This window comes from Plasmodium yoelii (assembly GCF_900002385.2).
Source record: "Plasmodium yoelii strain 17X genome assembly, chromosome: 6".
NCBI classification, from domain to species: Eukaryota; Apicomplexa; class Aconoidasida; order Haemosporida; family Plasmodiidae; genus Plasmodium; species Plasmodium yoelii.
The window spans coordinates 1,114,549-1,141,055 of record NC_036178.2 but is presented as its reverse complement, the minus strand read 5'-3'; the positions used below and the strand labels follow the sequence as shown (position 1 = coordinate 1,141,055).

The window sequence follows — 26,507 nt, the reverse complement described above, 5'->3', positions numbered from 1 at the left end:
TTTTAATTAAAATACTAATATATATTTTAATATTTTGTTTGTAAAGTTCCAAAATGAATAAATTTTGTATTCAAATTGTTTTATTTCTTTTAAGCATCTCCGTATCCGTGAATACTAAATCAATTGTAGCTAAGCCTGATCCAAGAAAAGCTACAGAATCTAAATCAACAAAATATTATCCTACGTAAGAAAATACAACAAAATATATATTACGCATTTCATTATGAACATATTAAATGTATGTCTTTGAAACAATGTTATAATATAAATGCAATAACTTTATTTTTATACGGATTAAAAATATGTTCATTTTTAGCAATGATAACTCAGAAGAAATATATGAAAAATACAAGCACCTATTATGTACTAACCCCGAAGAAACTATAAACGCACAAAAAGTTATGAACGAAGCTGTAACACATTTAAAATCTCATGCTGCAGATATGCATGCGTATAAATTTTGTGGAACAGATTTTAATTATCATATGGATTTACATAAAAGAAATCATGAAGACCGTATAAAGGGTGAAAAAATTGAATATATAATTCGTGATTCAGATAAGGTAACAATTAACGAACAACATTAAAATTATAAACCAAATTAAAATTAAAAAATTATTATAATTTATATACATATATTTCTATTTGTTTCCATTAGTATAATGAAGTAATAAACGAGTTATGGGATCCTGATCATCCCAATTTTTTAAATAATGGCTCTGTTAAAAGTATACAAAACATAAATAATTAACCAAATTAATATATTATTGTTACTATTTATTCAAAATTTCGTAATTTATTATTTCCATTGTTATATGATACTATTTATTGTTTCCCATATCTTCAAATTAATAATATTTTAATTTACATAATGCAAAATTATTTTTTTTTTTTAAAGTTACCCGTGTATACAATCCAAATTTAGTAATGATACAACAACGTTACAAAAAAAAGTTTGGACGCCGTCAGAAATATTTTTATGCTTTAGCTGCAAAGGTTGAAGTAAGGAAAACTTTCCTCTTCTATTTCGCTATAAATCATATTTTTCATATTATTTATAATAATTTGTGCAATATTTTTTATTAATTATGTAGGTATCAGAAGACACAACTATAATTGTCATGACTTCAGCAAATATAAATGATCACAACCCTTCCAATAAAAAATATAAAAACAAAATTGTAAAAAGCGCAAATTCATTCAAAACTGACGTTGATTCTGAAGATGATATTAAACAAGGAAAATTAAAAAAAGCGTTTGTTAACATAGCTGGATATGTCATTCAAAAATACAGAGCTGTTAATGTCACTTATATCGAATCTGTAAGCGACATCCAAATTTTAATAACATAATAATTTATTTCAACGATTGTTAAAAAATATTGTTTTAAATAAGTGTACATTTTATAATTTTCAAAAAATTTAAGCATTTTATATATTGATCCATTTATGTTTTTTTTCTTAGATTGATGGGCATGCTTCCATTAAACAACCCTGGATTATTGGAAAATATTTTAAATATTTTCACATTCATAAGTAAACATATATTTCATATGTATTTTTCAGTACCATAATATTAGAAGATTTATGTTAATAAAACGATTTATGTCCATGCATAATGATTGCTTTAAATTACCATTATAAAATGATTTTGTGTTTTAAGAATGTCTTTTTCTTTGTATATAATTTGTTTATGTCTTTTAATAATAATTTCATGAATACTACAAATAGAGCGGTTATAACTTATGAAGATCTTTTATTTATGATATTCCTTTCATTTAATCCTTATCACCCTTTTTTTGTTTACAAATATAAATATCATCTATAAGCTAAAATTTGGGGTGATATGGCATATATTTAAACGATTTTTTATTTATATATATTATTTAAGATTCTAAACTAATAAGTTTTTCAAAATTAAATCAAACGAGAAATATAAGCCTCGACAAAACATTATTATTAATATCTTCAATTCTTTTTTCTTTTACTCATACACAATAACTCTTTGAAACTATTAGCATAAATGTATTATTCATACCTTATAAAAAAACAATGTTTTTATGCTTATTTAAAAATATCTCATAAAAATCACACAGAATTACTATCTTATATATATATATTTATTTAATAGACTTTCAAACAACTAGATATTGTTAAATATGAACCAATTAAATCAACGTGGACCCATAAATAGAACCATAAACATCTCAACACCGAGAAAACTGCAACTAAAAAATAAAGATATTTTTTGTATTTTAAGCTTTTTATTTTATATTACATATCTTACTAAATAAAAAATATGTTTTACATTCAAAAAAAATGAAAATAAATAATAAAACTATTGTTTTTATATATTTCCCAGTGTATTGTATGTAGAATTATATTTAAATCATATATATTAAATATTCATTAAACTAAATATATTTCTTATGTTATTTTCTTTATATTTTAAACTGTCGGCGTTGATGATAGCTAAAATTATACAGATTTGTAACATGACTAAGGTATATAATTCCACACATAATGGTATATTTTATTTTAAAATGTCTTAGTTGAATGAGATATATAACTCAAAAAAAATGTATATTAATAATGCAACATTAAAGATATTACATAATTAAATTTATTTATTTTTATCATTATAACATTTGATAAACCAAACCCATAATATTATGTACATTCCCTATTTATGAAACCTTTGGTTATCTACTCCTTGCAACCAAACTAATTAAATATAAAATACCTTGAATTTATAAATATAATAAAGTTATACAAAATTCACATTTAAATATATATTTTTTATTTTTTAAATAAATTTTATTTTTATTGTTTTTTCTAAATTTGTTCGATTTTATTTACACAACTTTTCGAATTCCTGATTTATAGTTTTTAACCTAAAAAATATATGAAAATTTTTATTATTATTTTGTTTATTAAAATCATTTCTTCTCTTTTGATCTCATCTGTATATATGAGCAATAAATCCCTTGCAACTGGGCATAATTCAGATATTGAACCTTTACGAAGATTCGCTCGATCACCTAACACGTAACAACATGACAATGTATATATTCACATCGAATATAATGTGTATTAATGGAAATATATATATACATAACAATGAATACTAAAAATATCAGTCTATAAATCCATTTATCTTTTTTCTTTACAAATTAAAAGAAACTCTACTTTTCCCAATGAATATCCAGAAGGAACAAGTGAGCACCCCCCCTTCAACTTATGCATGGACCCCGAAGAAACTAAAATAACAGAAAAACATACGGATAAGCTCAATTATTATTACACATCATGTTATGAGGAAGCATTAATCAAATTGGGTACTAACATAGCCGGATTTGTAGTTAAAAAAGGGGAAGATAACGTTCAAGTTACTTATATCAATGCTGTAAGCAATCTCAAAAAATAATAAGTTTTTTCTCATTTTATCATTTATCGAAAATCTACTTTATAACTCATATATTTTATGACATTCCCACACAAAATATTGACATATTTTATATATTTATCCATTTTTTTCGTAGATTTATGATGCTGAAAATTCTACCGAATGTGACAACGATAAAAGAGAGAGATATCATGCATATATGAATATCCTAAGCTTAGCACAACGCATTTAATCTAGTAAACAACAATATCCCCCAAGTAAAACTCTTTCAACACTCTAATATTGTAATCGATATTTTAATCGAATTAATTTATCTTTATATGTAGTCCCTATTTAAATTATCATCACAAAATTTTGACCACGTTAAAAATTAGTGTTCCGTACTTTTATTATTATCATAAAACTTTTTAATAATTGTATATCAATATACTTATCATTTACTTTTATCCACTCAAATAATCAATATAATATGAATATAACTTAAATATGTATCCATATTTTTTTTATCCATTTTTAATTATAATGTAAACAATCTATTAAAACCCATTTATTATAATTTTATACCTTCACATATAAGACATATTCTATTTAAGGTACAAATCATATATTAAATTCAAATAACTCTCCCATCAAATAAATCAAATGTCTTTATATTGTGGTATGTATACATCAATCGAACCATATAATCCGATTACCACTTCTTATATAATAATAAATTATGATACAGTTAATAAGAGCTCTTAAATATATTTACCCCAAATTTAAAAATAAAATAAAATAAAATAAAAAAGTAAATAGTTCAACACATTTACCATTAAGTTATACTAACACGAAATCCAAATCATATATTTTATCAAAATATATTTCTTTATTGTTCCTTTTCATAGTCATTTCCATCCTCATTTTGTTTCATACATATTTAGACTTAATATAAATCTTAAAAACTACAACATATCCTATACATATTATTAATAACTTGTTTACTATATATATTTAAAATAAGTCTTTAAACTAATAAATATTATCAAATTATACAAAATTAAATATAAAATAATACCTAACCCGGATATGGGTCCCACAACATAAAAACTATATAAAAATTATGCAAAAATTATTTCGAAATAGACAGTTTCTTAAAATATATTAATCATTATTACTACTCCTTAAATAGTCACTACTCTTCAAATCATATATTAATGACTCATTTTCTTCTTTATATTTTTTATTTTTTCTCTTAAATATTGTTTTTGAGCTCGTTTCCGAAATCCAAATAACGAATACTAATATAAAATGTTAAGAAACATGATTTTTTTGTTAACATTTCGTATGTTTAATGAAAATAATTTATAAATTCCTTATTATTTACCTTATAAGAAATTCCTAAAAAAAATGCAATTGCACCAAATATCGATAAAACTGTAAATAATTTGTTTCCTATCGACGAACTTGATGTATCTCCAGATAATTGTGCAGCAAATTTGGTTGTTATCTCTGGAAGGGATGAAAACTCTTTACAATTAGCACCTTTTTTATTACAATAATTTTTAAAATTATCATAATCAGTTGATAAAGCAGAAAATATTTTACTATATGCGGTACCTTTAATATTGCAGTTATTGCTAAGCTCTCTATATTTTTCAATAAAAGCATTCGCATTATTTGGCAGTTTGTCACGACTATTCGTTTCAACATTATTATACATACTACATATTAATTTGAATATATCATAAAATTCAGACAGATCTTCAATATTATTATTCAACAAATCACTTTTTGTATTTAAAACATCCTCAAGGTTTGTAAATGTATTGGCAGCATTTGTAAATTTTGGATATTTACCACTATTTTTTACATGTTCATTATAAAAACCATTTATTGTGGTAGAACCATCCACTGAGTTTTGCTTTAATTTGTAACTAAGCCATGAAATCATATATAGAAAAAATGGATTAGTATTATCTCCATAACCTGTACTTCGGTATGTACCAAAATATTGTTCAAGTAACCATAAAAATCCAATCGTAATTTTTTCGAGTTCACTATTGCAGTTTTTATCAGGGCAGTAATTTTTGAAATTATTATTATCATAAAAATCAAGTTTACTATCTTTCAAATCATCAGGTAAATACTCCCTCAAAGAGTCAAATTTTCCACACTAAAAAAACATTTAAAAAAAATTGATAAATATATGTATTAAGAAAATGTTATTAAAATAAAACTTAATGAAGTTTATAGGAAATATAATATCAAAAAGTGTACGTACCAGAGTATCATCCATTATGATGGAATATAATTTATAATCTCTAGGTTAAGGGATATCATATTATATATATACTAAAATAGGTAATACAATTATTTAGCCCTATATACAGAAATTGTCTGTAGATAAAAATATTATTATTATTATTATTATTATTATTATATTAATTTCAATTTAAAATTAATATGGAATAATAATATAATATTATTACTAAAATAACATTATATTTTTGTTTATGGTAGTTAGATAAATTACCTTATTTTGGGAGGTGTTTAAACATTTATTATCATATGTATATATAATACAATTTTGCATAAATTGTTATCCTTAATAACACTCACATGAGCATTATTATAAAAATTAAAGTAACATTGTAATGAATTTAGAATATATCTTCTTATAGATATGCTTTGATATAGAAAATAAACGACATATCTTTTGTTTTAATAGCTGTCCTTTTAAAACATAAAAACTGTATAAATATTAAAAATAAAAAATATTATTATTAGTATAATTTCTAAAAGTATATAAATATATTTTTTCTAATATATTTGTTTCTTATAATATATAATACAGTTTTTTTTAAATTATAATATTTACAAAATAAGTTGCATTGTTCACTTTTTTAATTACATATACATAATTTTAATATTATTTTTATTTAATATATATCCATTCCAATTATATTTAATATTTTCAATAACTTTATTTTTATGCTATATACTTCAATTTAGAAATATTCCTTATTTGGTAATTTTATAATATTTTTTGCACATATTTCCCACGGTTTAAAACGACAATTAGCACTGAAACAGTATTTATAAGCTTAAATATGTCTTTTAATGTATATTGTTTTTAAAATAATACTTAGTAAATATTAAATATATAATACATAATTAATTATTGATACAAATATTAAAGTATAATAGAAAACTAAGTGTAATTAAGTTGGTATATTGCACTTTGAGAGGAGAGATAAGGGAAGTATGTTTTTTTAAGACAAAGATGTAGCCATATAAAATTTATTTATTCTACATAGTTTAATTATATTTTCTACCATTAAAACTTTCAATTCATGTATACATTAAAATTATTCATTAGAAATAACTATAATTATTACTTTTCTAAATATATAGTTTGCTTTTATATTTTATAATAAATTATATTTAGTTTTATGATGAAAAATAATATTTTTAAAAATACTATAGAATTGTTAATATTAGATTTCTTAACATCGTTAATTCTAATAATATCTAATTAAAGCATATTTAAATAAATGTTATAATATTTCATTTTATCTTGTATGTATATAATTTTAATATGATCATACCTTTAATAATATATATCAGCATATTCGAATTAAATGAATTTAATGATTTTTTCGTATTTAATACTTTATCTAGGGCTAGTACTATTATTATTGTTACTGCTATATCACTGTATAGTACAACGGAATAATTAGTGTGCTTAATAAAAATACTTTAAATCAATGTATAATATTTTCTCGTTTCATAGTTTTTAAATTATTTTAGAACGTATACTATTTCGCAATGACAATATATTTGTGAATTTTATATATATAATAACCTAATAAAATATTATTAATTCAAATTAAATTAATTATTACATACTGTTTCTATACACTTTGTACTAATATATAATTGTATATGTATCACAAATTTAACATATTTCAATATTAGTTATTGGTATAATATTTTACTAGTTTATATTTATAGCCATATAATAATAACCCATTATATCTATCATATCATTTATAATTAATAGAACAAAATATTATATGAAATTTTATTAATATACTTATATTTTATTTTTTAACTATTTTAAATATAATATATTTATGCCTCAAATCTTTAAAATTTTAAATCAATAGTGATTAATCTAATATTATACCTTTATAGTAAATAAATTAATGTATAAAGAACAATTTCTATTATTTGAATTTAAAAGATTAGTATAAAATGATGCTATATATAATTGAAAATTAAAAGGATAGTATACATATACCTATATCTTAATTTATTATTAATATGCATGTTTTTATTGTATTATTAAATATGTTAGATGTATAAAACATCTTTTATAGATAGCGTTGTGTTTTCGAATCTCGATCGATATATCAGCCATCTATATTTTATGAATATCTATTATGTATTAGTAATGTCTTTAATTAATCTTAAAAACCAACGTATTAACATGAACATATATTGTAATGTAGATGAATATTTAAAATGAATCATTTTATAATTCATCCCCAGATTCATATATAATGCTATTATTACAGTTCAATTGGCATAATATATTTTAAATTAAAGTAACTATAGCACAAATTATAAGTTTTACTAAATAAAATGCTTCATCAAATAAAGAAACATATTGTGTTATGCATAATTCGATGTAATCACATATTAACTAATTTTATATAATAGGCAATTATAATATAGCATAATATGAATTCATACATAACAATATCTACATTAATATATACAATGTAGACATTTTATTTTAATCATATTAAATCGGCATGAACATTCAATTATATATATTATAACTTATGAAAAAATATGATGTGGTTCTTTTCATATTAATGGAAGTACCCCTTTGGGGGCGCATATTTGGACTTCAGCTCAAGATTAAACATACATGGATAGTACATATATTAAATTAGTGTTCAAATTATAAAAAATTAATACAATATAATACTTAATCCTAACACGAATATGGATTATACAAACACAACCCTGGCCCACAACATAAAAACTGTATAAAAATTATGAAAAAAAATTGATAAAAGTTTGTTATTTCCAAATATAAAAATATATTAAAGTATAATGATCGCTATTCTCAGGGTCACATATTAATGATTAGTTTTCTTCTTTATTTTTTTAACTTTTTTCTTAAATGTTGTTTTTGAAATCGTTTCCGAAATCCAAATAACGAATACTAATATAAAAATGGTAAACGTATGATTTTTGTTGACGTTTGCATATATATAATGAAAATAATTTTTTATTTCCTTATTATTTACCTTATAAGAAATTCCTAAAAAAGTGCTATTGCACCAAATATCGATAAAAATATAATTAATTTGTTTGTTATCGACGAACTTGGTGATGTAGCTTCGGAAATTTGGACAAGAGTTTGTCCAGAATCTTGTACAGAAGTTCGTTCAGAACTTTTTACAGAATTTTTTTTTGTTTTTATCATTGGAAGGGATGGAAAATCATTACAATCAACACCTTTGCTAGTACAATAATTTTTATAATTATCATAATCAGTTGATAATGTAAACAATACTTGATAATAGGGACTATCTTCACCAATATCAGAAACGTTATTAAGTTCATTATATTTTGCAACAAATTCTTTAGCTATTTTTAAATATTTCTCGCAATCTGGCTTGTTTGCATTAAATTCAGTATATATGTTACATAATGATTTAAATGGAGCATAAAAATTAGACATATCTTTAATACCAATATTCATCAAACATTCGTTTGCTTCTATGAACTCCTTAAAATTATTATATCCAGTTTTATTTTTTAATGAACTACTACAATCATCATTGTTTTCTTTACAATTAGTATAATGAATATTATTTTTTGTATATTTAGTATAAAATGCATTTATATTCTTAAACTCTGTAACATTCTTTAGTTCTAGCATATGACTTAACCATATCATAATGTATATAATAATCATTTTAAACTTTTCATTACTTAAATTATCAATTTTATTAATAATAATTTGCTCAACCAACCATAGACATGCAGCATTTATTTTATCGGGTTCAGTCTTACATTCTTTACTGTTTCCTGAATCTACATTATGGCAATAACTCTTAATTCCCCTATTATTGTCAAAAGTAGAATATGGAGATGCGTTTAATTCATCGGGATAAATTGATCTTAAATGACCAAACCTTCTACACTAAGAAAACATTTAAAAAAGTATAATAAAAATATATTTAATGAAACTCTTATAAAATTAGGCTTAATGAATTTTATAGGTAATATAACATCGAAAAATATAAAGGAAAGCAAATTTTATTAAAAAAAAATATATACCAGGTGATTATCCATTGTAATTTTATTTTGTTTATAATATGTAAATTATGTAGCATCATATTTTTTATATTTTACGCTTAATAAATGACAAAATAATTGAACTTTAATATAAAATTATTTGTGGTTAAATAAATGCTTATCATGTTTAATATTAATTTAAGGATAATATGGAACAATATAATACTTTTGTGGTTGTTAGATAAATTCCCTTATTTTGGGGATGTTTAATACATTTTTTACCAAATGTATATATAATACAACTTTGCATAAATTATTATCCTTAATACATTCAGATATAATCCTATCACAAAATTAAAGCAACATTGTAATGAATTAAAAACATATCTGCTTATACACATGCTTTAATATGGAAAATAAACAACGCCATATCTTTTGTTTAATAAACAACACCCCAAAACTAACATACTGCAAAAATCGAAATAATTAAGAAATTCATTATTACTATAATCCTTAAAAGTATATAAATAGTCATTTTTTTAAATACATTAAAATTTTATATAATTGTTTCTAATACTATATACTATGTTTTATTAAAATTATAACATTTACAAATTAAGTCACATGCTCCATTTTCTATGCAAATTGCATAATTTTAATGTTATTTTTATTTAATATAAATAAACTCATAATTCATCTTAATGAGTCCAATGTCTTAATTTTTATTCCTATATACTCATTAGGTAATTTTATAATATATTTACGCATAATTTCCATGGTTTAAAACGGAAATTATCACTGGACTCGTATTAGTAAGATATTTATAAGTTTAAATACGTCTTTAAATGTAGACTGTTTTAAAATCATACTTAGTAAATATTAACATATAAATAAGTATTGATGCAAATTTTAAAGTATAATAGAAGGTTATGTGTAATTAGGTTGTTATATTGCCCTTTTAGAGGAGAGAGATAAGGGAAGTATGCTTTTTTAAGACAAGACTATACCCGTATAAGATTTACTTTTCTACATAGTTTAATTGTTTCTTATATTTTTTACCATTAAAACTTTCAATTCATGTATACATTAAAAATGGCTTAGAATTATTTTCTAAATATATAGTTTGATTTTATATTTTATAATAAACTATATTTAGTTCTATAATGGAAAACAATATTTTAAGGAAACTATAGAATTATTAATATTATTTTGCTTGGTAATGTTAATTCTAATGTTATCGCATTAGAGAATACTTAAATAAATATTATAATATTTCATTTGGTCTTGCATGTATACAATTTTAGTCTTATTACAAGTTTAATAATATATATAATGAATTTATACCCATATAATGTACCAAATGAACATAATATATTAATCTAATATTATTATTGTTGTTTTGGTTATATCACTGTATACTACAATGAGATAATTAATGCACTCAAGGTAATACTTTAATCCAATTAATATTTTTCCTTGTTTTATTGTTTTAAAGTATAACACTTTATAACATATTATTTCGTGATAACGATATATTTAAATTATATATTTTTAGTTTTTATATATATAATTACCTAATCAAAATATTATTAGTTCAAATTAAGTGAATTATTACATATATTTTATGTTTACATTAATATATAATTGTATATGTTTCACAAAATTAACATATTTCCGTGTTTGGCTATTGATACAATATTATATATATTAAAAAAAATAACGTTAATTTCATATACAAGTTGTTTATAAGTATTATATCAAATTATAACATTAAATTTAATTATATACTTATATTTTATTTTTTAACTATTTTAAAATGTAATTTAATTATGCCTAAAAACTATAAAGTTTAAAAATGAATAGTGAGTAATCCAATATTATACCTTTATAGTAAATAAATTTATGTATATAAAACTATTTCTATCAATATAAATTAGAAAAATAACATAAATGCAAAGTATTGAGATGAAAAAAGTGAGTATTGCATATATATAGTATATTTTTTATGTATTACAAAAAATGTTAGATGCATAACATGCCTTTTATAGATAACGTTGTATTGTAGAATATCGATCGATATTTTATGATTACCTATTATATATTAGTATTATATTTAATTAATATTAATCATATACATATTAACCTGAAAGTATATTATATTGTAGACAATTATTCCAAATGAATCTAATTATATGTTATAGCCTCATATATAATATTACTATATTGTCTGGTTGGAAAGTTATAATTTAAATAAAAATGATAGTGACACAAATAATAAGCTTTATTAAATAAATACTTTCACAACATATATAAATGCATTATATATTATGATGTGCACAATTCAATATACCCCTTGGTTAACAAGCTTTAAATAATAGACAATAAGGGTTCTTATGTATAGTTAACCAAAAAATAGCAATAAAATATATAATGCGAAGTTATAATATTCTCACATTAATATATATGAGCGAATTAAACATAAGTATTATAACTTATGAAAAAATGTTATGCGACCCTTTTCATATTAGCTTATACCACTTTTGGGTTGCAACTTTTAACTCTTAAACTTCATCTCGTGATTAAACATACGGGATAGTACATATATTTAATCAACATTTACAGACAAATAAATATGATAAAATTATAAACAAATTAATAAAAATATAACCCTAACCCAAAACATAAATTCCATAGAACAAAACTATAACCCATAAACATAACCTTGACCCATAAAAAATTAACACCTCGGCATTAAAAATATTATAATTAAAAAATAAATTAATTATATATATTTTTTTTCTTGACTTTACAATTTTATGTTTCATTATTTTATTTTTATATTTTATCTATTTGTTTTTTTTTTAATTTTATATACACTCTGTTTTGTTATTAAAAGAAAATTTATAATTTGCATTAATATACAAAAGGACAATGCAACAATACTTTAACAATACCAAATTTTATCGCTTAGTATAATATTATAAAAATATTATTTGTCTCCTTTTATTAAAATTAATAATAAATATCACATAAAACTTTATTTGACATAATATCAAAATAGTGATGCTAATTATTATGGATTATGAATATTATTATTGTAGATATAGCTATAGCTGTAGCTGTGGCTGTGGTTGTGGCTGTCACAACTATGCATAAGCGCAATATAATATTTGTTTAAACGCATCTACTTTAATATTTAAAAGCTTAAAAAGCATATATTATACTCAAAATAAATAAAAAGAAATAACAATAGCACTCACTATTTGTATATAGCCATTATTATAATACATTTCTGCCATAATCGTTTACTCATTGACATATATACCTATAATTATATTCAAATAATATATCAACAGCTATTATGTTAAAAAAATAATATTTTTCATATTATTTTCTTAGATTTATGTTTAAATTATTGATTTTCTATTACCAAAACATTATATTTTTTTATGCTGCATAAATAAAGGTATATATATATATAATACTATAAATGATAAATGTTTTATAAAACTTAATTTTAATTTTAGTTTAATGGCTATAAAAATAAAAAATTATATATCTAAAGTATTAAATACTACAAAAAATTTTAAATACAATTAATTTGAGTAATTTATTTTATATATTATAGTATCAGAGAAATTAAGTGCCATAATACTTTTTGATATTCCTTATTTATGGAAAACTTTATTGCTCATTGCATTTTAGCGAAATTATTTAAATAAAACGTATATTGAATTTGGAAATCAGATAAAATATACAAATTAAATAATTATATAATTTTATTGCTTAAATAATATTTTTATATTTTTTTAAATAAGCATTTTTTTTATTTTTTCGAAAATATTTTGCTTCAATTATAATTAAAATTATAATTTTTTTCGAGTTTTGATTTTTAAAAAAATACAATAATTTTTAGTATGTTATTTATCAAATTGAAGAATGAATAATGGATACATTAAAATATTTTTTTTTGTTTTAATTTTGTTCATATATGTGAACAATAATCAAGTCCTTACAAGCGACTGTGTAGCAGATAATGCTGCTTCATCCCCAGTAGCTCCATTCGATATAGACTCATTAGAGACAGCATCGTTTGAAACAGCATCATTAGAAACAGCATCATTAGAAACCGTATCATTAGAAACATCTTCATTTGAAACAACTCCGCGCAAAACGACTCGAGTCAAAAAAACTAAATCCAAAAGAATTCCATACAAAAGAATTCCATCAGAAACATCTTCATCCGAATCTCTGTCTGAAATATCTCGACCCAAAAAACCCCGATCCAAAAAAACTCGATCCAAAAAAACCCGATCCAAAACAGCACAATCTGAAATAGGTATATCCAAAACAGCATCACCTGAAATAAATATATCCAAAAAAAAACGATCCAAAAAAAAACGATCCAAAACGACTATATCCAAAACACCATCATCCGAAATAAATGTATCCAAAACAGCATCATCCGAAATAAATGTATCCAAAACAGCATCATCCGAAATAAATGTATCCAAGACAGCGCCATCCGAAATAGATGTATCCAAAACAGCACCATCCGAAATAAATGTATCCAAGACAGCGCCATCCGAAATAAATGTATCCAAAACAGCACCATCCGAAATAGATGTATCCAAAACAGCACAATCTGAAATAGATGTATCCATAACAGCATCATCTGAAATAGATATATCCAAAACAGCACCATCTGAAATAGATATATCCATAATAGCATCATCTGAATTAGATATATCCAAAACAGAACCATCTGGAATAGTTCTACCCATATCCGTTTTAACTAATCCTCCTTCACCTCATATTGAGTAAGAAAATATGACAATATATAAATATGCATTACATGTACTATTGTAAGAAATATATGTATGAATCTGATGAAATCATAAAATACCACTTTATAAATATATATTTTTTTTTTTCAAAATTATAAATAGATCTATTCCTGTTTCATTTAAATTGGATAAAATATATAAAAAAAGCAAGCACTTATTATGCACAAATCCTGAAGAAACAAAAAAAGCAACAGAAGTTATGGAAGAAGCTGTCGAGCTTTTAAAATACTATGCTATAACTAAGAATGATTATAAATATTATTGTACGAGTGATGAGGGCGTAGATATATATCATAGGAGCCATGGGCATAAGTTCTACATTGGAAAATGTAATTTTAAAATTTCTAATCCCGAGAAGGTATGAATTATAGACAAATATTTAAGATATAAAATTAAGCTCAAGTCAAAAAATAATAATTATATATATATGTATTTATTTTTTTTTCTAATAGTATGATGATATAGTAGAAATACTATGGGACCCCGATGGCCCCAAAAAATTCGACGATAATCATATTAAAGGTACATAAAAAATAATTAATTAATCAGTTTAATACATTATTATTGCTCTTTATTCGATATATTGTCTTTATTACTATCATAGTTATATGCTCATTTTATTGTCTTTTATTTGTTAATTTTCATAATATTTCAATTTATATGATGCAAAATTATAATTTTTTTTCAGGAAAAGTTGCCCGTTCGTATAATCAAAATTTGTTAATGATACTAAAATTTTACAAAAATAATATGTTATCGTCCCCGAGATATTTTCATGCTTTAGCCAAAAAAGCTCAAGTAAGGAAACCTTTCTTCCTCTGTTTTGATATGAATCATATTTCTCATATTATGACACACGATTTATTCAAATACACTTTTATTAATTTTATAGATATCAGAAAATACAACTATAATTGTCATGGCTTCAGGAAATATAAATGATAACAACCTTTTCAATAGAAAAATCTATAAAAACAAACTTTTAAAAAGCATGAATTCATTCGAAACAAGCATTGATCTTGACGATGATATTAAAAATAGATACTTTAAAAAGACGTTTGTTAACTTATGTGGATACATGATTACCAAAAAACCAAATCACGTTAATGTTACCTTTATCAACTCGGTACCCAATATACAAATTGAATATCATAATAATTTTGTTTCACCATTTATTTTATTATACTTTTTTATCAAATTATAATCATTTATCACTTATAATAAATCTATAGTTTCTGAATAAATGCAAATATTTATAATATATCGATTTATTCACAAATAAAACGAGACATTTTATATATTTATCTAATTTTGTGTTTTTTTTTCGTAGATAAATTTTAATCCTTTATTTCCAATAAAATGGTTTATTAAAAATGCAAATGCAGAAGCAATGTTGAATTTTACACCCTTAAAATATTACTTTGATGATAAATAAAGAATGTTTTGTACAGCCGCATTTTAACAATTTAATTTTGCAATGTTTATGTAAAAACGATAAATCCATTTTCACATATGATGCCCATTTTAAATTATCATCATAAAGTGTTTTTCTTGTTTTAATAAAATGTTTATATATTTGTTCATATTTTTTATGTATAATATTACATGTATTATATTTTGTGAAAAATAATATATAAATATTATAATTCATAAAACATTTTTTCTGTACAAGCTTCTTATATATTTAATGTTTTTGTCTTTTTTTGTTAAAAGCATATGTTTTGTAATTTACTTTTACTATTTTTAGTTATTCTTATAAAACTGAAAAATTTGTTAAAATTTTATGATTTTCAACATTTCGAATGTTTTAAATATTTCAATTATCACTCTCAGAACCATCTATAAATGATTTAATTCCTCTTTCTTTTTTTTCTTTCAAATTTTGTCTTCGAAAGCGTTTTCAGAATCCAAATAATGAATACTAATATAAAAATCTTATAAAAATAAAATGTTTATTTTGCAAATTTGTATATATATAATGATAAAAATATTGTTCAATATTATATGCCTTTTATTTGAATTCCCCCTTTTGAGAATTTATGATTCAAGTATAAATTATTTCATGTGATTTTAACATTAATATATATTATATTCTTATAATTATTATATCAAATCATAAAACTATATATTCTTATTAAAACTGTGAAATTATAATATATTTTTAATATGTAAAAAATTATTTCTTATATTACAAATAATATATAATAATCCCAGTAATTTTATTTTACAAACAAAACACATTTCATTATTTTGTATACAATCATATATTTGCACTTAAATAAATTTATATAAACAATAATAATGCTAAATTATTTAAAAATAATAAAAACAATATTAAAAAATATATTTAGAACAAGTAAAAACAAATGTAGTAGAAATAAATGATTCATTATAATATTTGGACTGAGTAACATTAAAGGTACAATAAGTTTATTAAAACTATTAATTCATTTATGTATATATTTTAAGGGTTATATTTGTAAAAATAATTTAATATTTTTTTGATCCCATAAACTATAAATCATATTGTAATGTTGTATATTATTTCAGATATGATGTCATAGAAATAAAATAATATACACAAAATTATGCAATTTCTTTTACAATAATTGCTAACATTTATATATCATCTGAAAAAAAAACACCTCTATCCAGCATATACCGAATCATAGGAAGTATTAAAAAAAACACTTCCATAAAAATATAATAATTTGAATAATATTATTATAACCTTTAACAAATGTATGCTGTCTACTATGGAAATACATTTTCCTAAAAATTAATTAGTAATATGCCAAAACTGGAAATTAGGCATAATGAAAAATTCGGATTTCAATAATAGAATTTATTATAAATATATTTACAATATATCCTAAACCTGACACCTATATTCATGCTATAATTATACTAAGTCATAATCAGTTTTCAATGTTTAATTATTAATACAATAATCTTTTTATTTTAGGTGAATATATAATCAAAATTTAAATATAGATCCTTTTCGATTATTATAAAGTTTGTTATGAACAAAATATATTATGAGATGTTGTTTATATACTTATGTTTCTTCATTCTAATTATTTAAAAATATAAATTATTTTATATATTTCGTAATTTATATGTGCCTCACAACTATGAGTCTTAAAAATTATTGTGTGACGAATCTAATATTATACATGTATAGCAAATAAATAAAACCAAATGAAACAATTTCTATTTATATGATTTAAAATTTGAAGAAAAATGTAAGGTAAAAAAATACAAAACGAGGGTATTTTTAATACAAATTCCACGATTTGTTTATACCACATTATAATGTAACTTCGTCATGAATATATTGTTTAAATGATTAATTATTTTTAATAATATACTTTTTTAACATTATAAAAAGTGTCCAAACCATAAAACATTTTTTAATTATAGACAATTATGTTTTGTCAATCTTATGAATGTTTTATAATTATATTTGTAATATGTAATTTATTTAATTAATATTATAAAACATGCATATTACAATACACATATTATAGTGAACAATTGAACTAAAAATTAATCATATTATAATTTGGTAGCTTCATGTATAAAGTATTATTGTAGTTCGGTTGGGATAAATTATAATTTAAATCTAAAAAATATGACATACAAAATAAAGCGTTTATTAAAGACAAATATTCATGTATAAAGAAATAATAGTGTGCATTGTTATATGTATAATACAAATATCGGATTACCATTTGTTATATAATAGTCATTTTTAATAAAACACAGCAAGAGCTATTCTATATAGATATCCCACATTTAACATTAAAATAAAAAATATCGATATATACTTTTAACTATATATACAATTTAGGTAAAGGATCAAATATATACATTGTAACTTATGAAACTATTTGATGTGGTCTCTTTCATATTAATGGAAATTGTCTCTTTCCAGCTGTACAAATGCAGTTTTCATTTATAGGTTAAGACGCTGGGGGTGGTAAATATTATTTTTTTAATAAGTTATAACTATCATATATTTACATATAGCAATATATATGGTAAAATTATAAATAATTAAATCGAAACGAAGCCCAGGCCTCGAACTCAAAAGAAATCCCCAATAACACAACATTAACCCATAGTGCAAAACCATACCCCTAAATCCTGAAAACTTCACCATTTCAATGCTTCGATATCGAGAAAATTATAATTAAATGATAAAACTGTTTTTTGTATATATATATATTTCATGTTTTTTTTTTTTGTATTTTTAATTTTATTTTTTGCATTATTTTATTCTTTTATTTTACGCTTATTTATATTACATAATATTGCTTATTTTATTATGTAAAAATATTTTTTATAATTTACAAAAGGCATGTGTATCATTGTTCCTAATAATACATAATTTTATCGCCAAAGGAATTATATTATAAAAATATTATTTAGTAACATTCCGATTAAAATTATAAAAAACACACAGAAAATACAATTCCCCATAATACACAATTTATTATGCTATTGATATGATGAACTAGTAAATATGACTATGGTAATATTCGTAGCAACTATTGCAACCACACATAAACATAATGAAGTTATAGCTTAAATTAATTATTTTCATATTTAAAAATGTAAAGATATGCTTTATACTCAAAATAAATGAAAAAATAATAAAATTTACATTTTTATATAATTGCTATTATAGTTTATTTCTTTCACATTCACTTATTGGTTAATGTTTGCATCTGTAATTATAACGATGGTCAAATAATATATTATCAAGATTCTTAAAACTAATATATATTTTTTGTATTATCTTCCTCTTTATGCTTTATATAATCAATTTGCTATTATATAACACACAATATTGATTTTTGTTTATGTACGTTTAAATGTAAGACATATATAATTTGCATACATAATGGAACGATTATAAAATTTAGTTTATGAACTATAAAAATAAAAAATATATGTATTAATACACATATACTAAAAATATTATATTAAAATTATTTATTTTTCGGTAACCTATTTAGTGAAATTAAGAATTACAATATTTTGGAATACGCATTACTCGTAAAGGTTTTTGTTTATCGTTGTCTTGTATGTGCATATTTAAATAAAAAATATATCTATTTTATAAACCATGACAAAGTACGCAAATAATTAAGTTAATAAATTATTGTATAAGTATTTATTAAAGTTTTTTTAAATAAGTATTATTTTTTATAATTTCCTTTGAAAATTGTTTATTCCTATTTTATTTCTATTAAAAATTTTTTTTATTTTTACTTTTTAGCTTTAAATTTTTTATAATTCGATTTGTCTGTTTAAAATTTTTTATATTTGATTTTTAAAAATATTATATTTTTTTTAATATTTTATTTATCAAGTCCAAAATGAATAAAGGTTACATTAAAATTGTTCTTTTTGTTTTAAGTTTGATCGTATGTGTCAACAATATAGCCTTTGCAGATAATAATACCCTAGGAAAAAATAATTCAAACGATACAACCCCCAATAACAAAACTCCAGACGATACAACCCCAAATAGCAAAACTCCAGACAATACAACCCCAAGTAGTACAACTCCAGATGATACAACCCCAAGTAGTACAGCTCCAGATGATACAACCCCAAATAACAAAACTCCAGATGATACAACCCAAAAAAAAAAATCTTCAAAAAATAAGTCTTCGAAAAATAAGTCTTCGAAAAATAAGTCTTCGAAAAATAAGTCTTCAAAAAACAAGTCTTCAAAAAATAAATCTTCAAAAGATAAGTCTTCAAAAGATAAGTCTTCAAAAAAAGTACCACCCAAAAAATTGGAACCTGGCGATATTGATCTCGGAGAAATGTTTAATAAACTATACAGACATTTTTATATTTTATATTCATATATATTCTAACTATATGTATTAGTACAAATACACACATACAGAATGGTTGAATCGTGAGCATACTATTTATAAATTCATTTCTTTTCTTTTTTATACATTTAAAATTATAATGAAATTTAAAATAACTAAATTTTGGTTAATAATAGTTCGAATCAATATGTGAAACATACAAGCACATGATGTGTACAAATCCAAAAGAAACTAAAAAAACGGACATATGAACGATACCGTAAAGCGTTACAACACCATTTTATAAACACATTCGGCTGTCCTTTATGTTATAAACACTATAATAATGCAATTTTGTATTTAGGAAGCATAGAGATATCGAAATTCAAATATTTAATCTTAAAATCCACAATCTCAATCAGATATGAATTAATGAGAAAAATGTAAGTTATGAAGTTCAATTTAAACAAATTATTATTATATATATACATATTTTGGGGGGAAGTTTCTATAATATAATGAGATACTAAACGTGATGGAATCCTAATGATACCAAAGAATTCGATGACAATTTTGTTGATCGTATATAAAAAAAATTATTAATTAATCAAATAATATATGATTATTATTCATTGAGATATTTCTTGTTTTATCATTGTCAATGTTTCACCTCCTATTTATTATCATTCACCTTGTTAATTCTCACAATATTTTATTTTACACATATATAAAATTATAGTTTTTTAGAAAATGTTGTCCACTCATACAATCAAAATTTGTTAATGATACTAAAACTTTACAAAAATATGATGTTATCATCTTCGAGATACTTTTATGCTTTAGTCAAAAAGCTCAAGCAAGGAAACATTTCCCTTTCCGTTTTGCTACAAATCGTATTTCTCATATTATGATACGCAGTTTATTCAAATACACTTTTATTAATTTTGTAGATATCAGAAGACACAGCTATAATTGCCTATGCTTCAGTAGATATAAATGATCACAACCCTTCCAATAAAAAATATAAAAACACAATAATAGAAAACGCGAATTTATTCAAATCTGACATTGATTTTGAAGAAGATATTAGAAAATGAAAATTAAAAAACACGTTTGTTAACATAATTGGATATCTCATTGAAAAAAAAGACAGATATGTTAATATCACCTATGTCGAATCTGTAAGCGATATACAAATTTTAATAACATAATAATTTATTCCAACAATTGTTAAAAACAATATTATTTAAAATAAATGTAAATATTTATAATATATACTATATTTTGCAAAAAATTTAAACATTTTATATATTTACCTATTTATGTTTTTTTTTCTTAGATTGATGGACATGCTTACATTTATCAAAAATGTATTATTAGAAAAATTGGAGATTATTTATTACCTCATAAATAAACATACATTTCGTGTATATTTTTCAGCACAGTAATATTAGAAGATTTGTGTTAATAAAACGATTTATTTCCATACATAATGGTTGCTTTAAATTACCATCACAAAATTTTGTTTCGTTTTATAAATGATTGTTTAGTATATGTTTGATTGTGAATTTTTTAAATTAAAATACAATGCACTTATTTAATCGTGTGAACAACCCAATATAAATGTTAGAGCTCATAAAATATTTTTCTTGTATGACTACCCTTTATATTATTATTTATCGCCTTTTCTGTCCTAAAAATTTATGCTTTATATTTTTATTGTTTTAATTGTTCTCATAAAACTCAAAAGTAAGGTTAAAGTTAATTATTTTTAATTATAGAAATGTATTAATACCATCCATTATCCTCAGAATCTTCTACTATTGATTCATTTTCCTCTTTCGAATTTTTAGTTCTTCTCTTAAATTATGTATTTTAAACTTTTTCCGAAATTTAAATACTGAATATAAACATTAAAAAATACAATGTCCATTTTTTAGTCACGTAATCATTTTAAAAATGATATGTATTCTAACTGACATGTTGTTTACCTTATAAGTTATTCTTAAACAAATTGATATTGCAATGAATATAAATCAAATTGAAATTAATTTATTTACTAACGAACTTGATGAACTTCAGAAATATGTACAAAATTTTGTTTTTTTATCAGTGGGGGTTATAGGTATTACTTACATGCACTATAATTATTCGTTTTTAAAATTTGTATAACCCTTTGATAAAGTAGGAAATATTTCACTATATGGATTACCTTCGACATTATTAAATAAACCATTAGGACGTTTGCTATATTTTTCATAATTTTTTTTAGCACATACTAAACATGCTAAGAGGTTTGGATTATTCGAATTATAATTATTATGCATATCACTTAAATGTATGTCTCACAATTTTAAACATATCATTAATATTGACATACTCTACAATATACGCCTTAATTTTATAAATTTAGTATAATACATATTATATTTTATGTCCCTATTGCTAAATCCTTTAATTTGTTGTCTCCTTCTTTTGATTTATGTTTTAATTTACATATGTCATAAAGTGTTCATCAATCACCTTAACCTTTTCCCTAATTAATATATTAATGAAACTAGCAACTATTTCATTAAATTTCTATAAACACCAATTGCTAATTTGAACAGGATCACCATTACATTTATCATTAGTTCAATAGTTTTCGTAAGATGTATCTTTAAGTTGATTATTTCTAGAACTATTCAATTCGTCGACCACAAATAGATTAATTCTAATTACGCCTATATGTGTTGCAATGCTAATTTTTTAGAAATTGCATATAAGGTATACAACACGTCAGTTAGAACATATATCATTTTTAAAATGTTCCCTTCACTATATCTATACGAATCAGCAAAACTAAAATTATATTTTTTAGCATTTTAATATTAGTACTTGTTATTTGGATTTCAGAAATATTGCCAAAGATAAAATTTAAGAAATAAAAAAAGGAAAAGACATAAATCATTAATTGATGATTTTGAGAATGGCGATTGATATAGTTAATATATTTTTACGCTTGATAATAATTAATATTTAACTAAAATATGTTTTGTAATAATAATTAAAATAGTAGAAACAATAAAAACGCAAACTTATACAATTTTAACACATATCTATACACTTTTAACACATATCTATACACTTTTAACACAGATTTATACACTTTTAACACATATTTATACAATTTCAACACAGATTTATACAATTTCAACACAGATTTATACTATTTTAACACAGATTTATACAATCTCAACACAAACTTATACAATTTTAACACAAACAGAAACTACCAATATTAATATGAAAGAGAATCCATAAAAAAAGACCTTTCATAAATAATAATACTTACAATTGCGGTGTTCACAAAAATAAATACAAATAAATACTTATGTAAAAGAATATCAACGAAGTATATTATAAAAAAGCTTTATTAAAAATGAAACAATATATTTTTATAACGGTAATTTAAAATAGATATAATGAATAAAAACAAATGATTTTAATAATAAATGTAACAAAACATTAAACAGTTAAAAAAATACTATGTGGAAAATATGTTTAGTTCGATGTAAAGTGGTCTCGTAAGCGCATAATGGCTGCCAATTTGTTTGTTTTAACTATTTGAATAATATAATTATGGGAAAAGGGGATATTTTCATTAATCTATAAAAAAAACAAAAATTTAATAAATATATAAAACATCCCCAAATTTTTGTGAATTAATATATATTATTAATATGAACATATATACACCAATTATATATTTTTGATAAATGTTAAAATGTGAAATAAAATTATGTTATTAAAATTTTATATGCTTACAGAGCTGATATGGGTAATCTTAACATGGTTGTCTTCTTTTTTAACGAGAAATCCGAATATGTTAGCAGCCTTTTGTTTCGGTACTCCCGTGATAGCTTTCTCTTGAGAATTGTTATCACTCTCCAATGAGGCTCCATTTATTGAGGTACCATTGCCGTTTATTTCCTGAATGGTGCTGTTTTGGTCATTTATATCTGCCGATGCATAGGCAATCATAGTCGTATTTGGTGATATCTACAAAATTAATGAATAAAAAAAATATATGTATTTGTATAAATTGTGGTGTAATAATTTAATATAAAAAATATGATTTATAGAGAGAAAGAGGGAAAAAACTGTTTACTTACCTCAACTTTTGAGAATAAAGCATGGAAATGTCCTTTGAATGTTTTAGAAACATTTCTGTAACGCTGCTTTATCATTACTAAATTTGGGGTGTATTTGAGGATAAATTTTCCTAAAAAAATTATAATTTTACGTACATCCAAATTTAAATATTATGAAATACAACAAAACGAAAGACAAAGAATTGCAGTGTAGAACATTGTAAAATAAAGAAGAAATATAACATAAAAGAGATAATGATATATTGCATTGTTTAAATATTTCTTATTTATATACCTTTAACCATGATATCACCGAAATGTTGGATACCCTTGGATTCGCATAACATTTGTATTATCTCATTATACTAATTCCCAAAAAAAAATATGCATATATATAATAATTATATTTTATTGTCTTAATTTTATAATTTAAAAAATATTGGTCGTTAATTCATACCTTATCGGAATTTCGGATTTTAAGATCTAATTTTTGAACACCTTGACCTTTATTGTTCTTATACTGTATAGTTATATGCTTATCATGTCGTTTTTTCATATCGTAACCTTCTTCATTTGTAGCATGATGTTGTAATAGTTTTATAACTTCGTCCATAAGTTCTGACGCTTTTCTAATTTCTTCGGGATTTGTACATAATGGGATGACATATTCTCCATTTTGTGTATTCGGATTACCATTGGATGATGAGGGTCTATTATTAAATTTTATTTACATTTTGAATTGGTAAAGAAAAAAAATGTATTTATAAAGGTTATTTTTATTATTTAATCGTTATACATAACATATGTGCATAATATTTATACAATATTCACATGATAATACGTATATATATTAAATATGGAAATATATTATATATTGTCATATTTCTTACGTAGCATTGCTTGAACTCCCTTCTTTTGAAGCATCTTTCTTTTTAATTGATTTTTTTCGAACCGATTTGCTATCTGCAGATTCAGTTGCTAAGGCTTTGTTGCTCACATATGCAAACAGGCCTATGACCAAAAAAACGATTTTAATATATTTATTATTCATTTTCGGAATTGATAAATAAAATATTAAAAAATGTATTGATTTATTTAAAAACAAAATGTCAAAAATACAAAACTAAAAACTTGATTAAGGAATGTTAAAATCAAAATAAACAAAATATCAAAAAGACTTATAAACTAATATTAATTTAAAAAAACATAAAAAAATTATTTAAATATTTAATTTGTATGTCTTTATTGTATTTATAAATTCATTATCTTTTATATTTAAACAGTCTCATCACAATGCAACAAAAGTAACCAAAACGTTTGTAAACAAGAATCATACAGAATGTTAATATTGTTCTCTATAATAATTTTAATTATAATATTTTTAATATATTCATTATGGATATACAAATTGTTTATTAGACTAAATTTTAAAACAACACAACATTTAAAACAATACTACTTTTAAAACACTAACTTGTAAAACACTAACTTATAAAACACTAACTTATAAAACACTAACTTACAAAACGCTAAATTATAAAACACTAAATTATAAAACAACACTAACTTATAAAACACTAAATTATAAAAAAATACTTAATTTTAAAACACTAAATTATAAAACAACACTAAATTTTAAAACACTAAATTATAAAAAAATACTTAATTTTAAAACAATTCTAAAGTTAAAATTTATAAAATGTCTCGTTATGCATACATAGAAAAAGCCAATAATTTTTTTACCTAATGAGCGCAAATTTTAAATATAAAATCCGAAAGTATAGGATAATATATATTAATTTTATTATAATAAAGTTAATATTAATTTTATTATAATATCGATATTATATTATTTTAATATTATAAATATTATAATAAAATTAATATTATAATCAAGTTAACATTTTATCGATAATGTATTATTTTAATACAATATTGATAGTACAATATTTTATATAATTAAAGATACATATACTAATGAA

At 21.9% G+C, this 26,507-nt stretch overlaps 4 protein-coding genes and 2 pseudogenes across 4 annotated transcripts, besides 2 other annotated features; 3 read left to right on the top strand and 3 right to left on the bottom strand.

Moving 5' to 3' along the window:
• Nucleotides 1-53: 53 nt before the first annotated feature.
• Nucleotides 54-1,539, top strand: PY17X_0626900 (fam-a protein; the record flags this gene model as incomplete). The annotated part of the gene is made up of 6 exons (XM_722777.1): nt 54-184; nt 317-563; nt 659-728; nt 899-1,002; nt 1,095-1,322; nt 1,465-1,539. The coding sequence occupies 6 exons, from the start codon at nt 54-56 to the stop codon at nt 1,537-1,539; spliced, it is 855 nt and encodes a 284-aa protein (XP_727870.1).
• A 3,059-nt stretch (nt 1,540-4,598) lies between these two features.
• Nucleotides 4,599-5,683, bottom strand: PY17X_0626800 (PIR protein; the record flags this gene model as incomplete). The annotated part of the gene is made up of 3 exons (XM_022955449.1): nt 4,599-4,685; nt 4,772-5,560; nt 5,669-5,683. The coding sequence occupies 3 exons, from the start codon at nt 5,681-5,683 to the stop codon at nt 4,599-4,601; spliced, it is 891 nt and encodes a 296-aa protein (XP_022813223.1).
• A 2,877-nt stretch (nt 5,684-8,560) lies between these two features.
• PY17X_0626700 lies at nt 8,561-9,765 on the bottom strand (annotated as a pseudogene).
• Nucleotides 8,561-9,765: a sequence feature (YIR protein, pseudogene;~PIR protein, pseudogene).
• A 3,882-nt stretch (nt 9,766-13,647) lies between these two features.
• On the top strand, nt 13,648-15,990 carry PY17X_0626600 (fam-a protein; the record flags this gene model as incomplete). The annotated part of the gene is made up of 6 exons (XM_022955448.1): nt 13,648-14,528; nt 14,703-14,913; nt 15,008-15,077; nt 15,244-15,353; nt 15,448-15,681; nt 15,886-15,990. The coding sequence occupies 6 exons, from the start codon at nt 13,648-13,650 to the stop codon at nt 15,988-15,990; spliced, it is 1,611 nt and encodes a 536-aa protein (XP_022813222.1).
• A 5,184-nt stretch (nt 15,991-21,174) lies between these two features.
• Nucleotides 21,175-21,806, top strand: PY17X_0626500 (annotated as a pseudogene).
• Nucleotides 21,175-21,806: a sequence feature (fam-a protein, pseudogene).
• A 2,129-nt stretch (nt 21,807-23,935) lies between these two features.
• Nucleotides 23,936-25,576, bottom strand: PY17X_0626400 (fam-a protein; the record flags this gene model as incomplete). Its single annotated transcript, XM_022955447.1, has 6 exons — nt 23,936-24,040; nt 24,200-24,433; nt 24,547-24,656; nt 24,821-24,890; nt 24,983-25,235; nt 25,416-25,576. 6 exons carry the CDS (start codon nt 25,574-25,576, stop codon nt 23,936-23,938), a joined length of 933 nt encoding a protein of 310 aa, XP_022813221.1.
• Between the last annotated feature and the right edge of the window lie 931 nt (nt 25,577-26,507).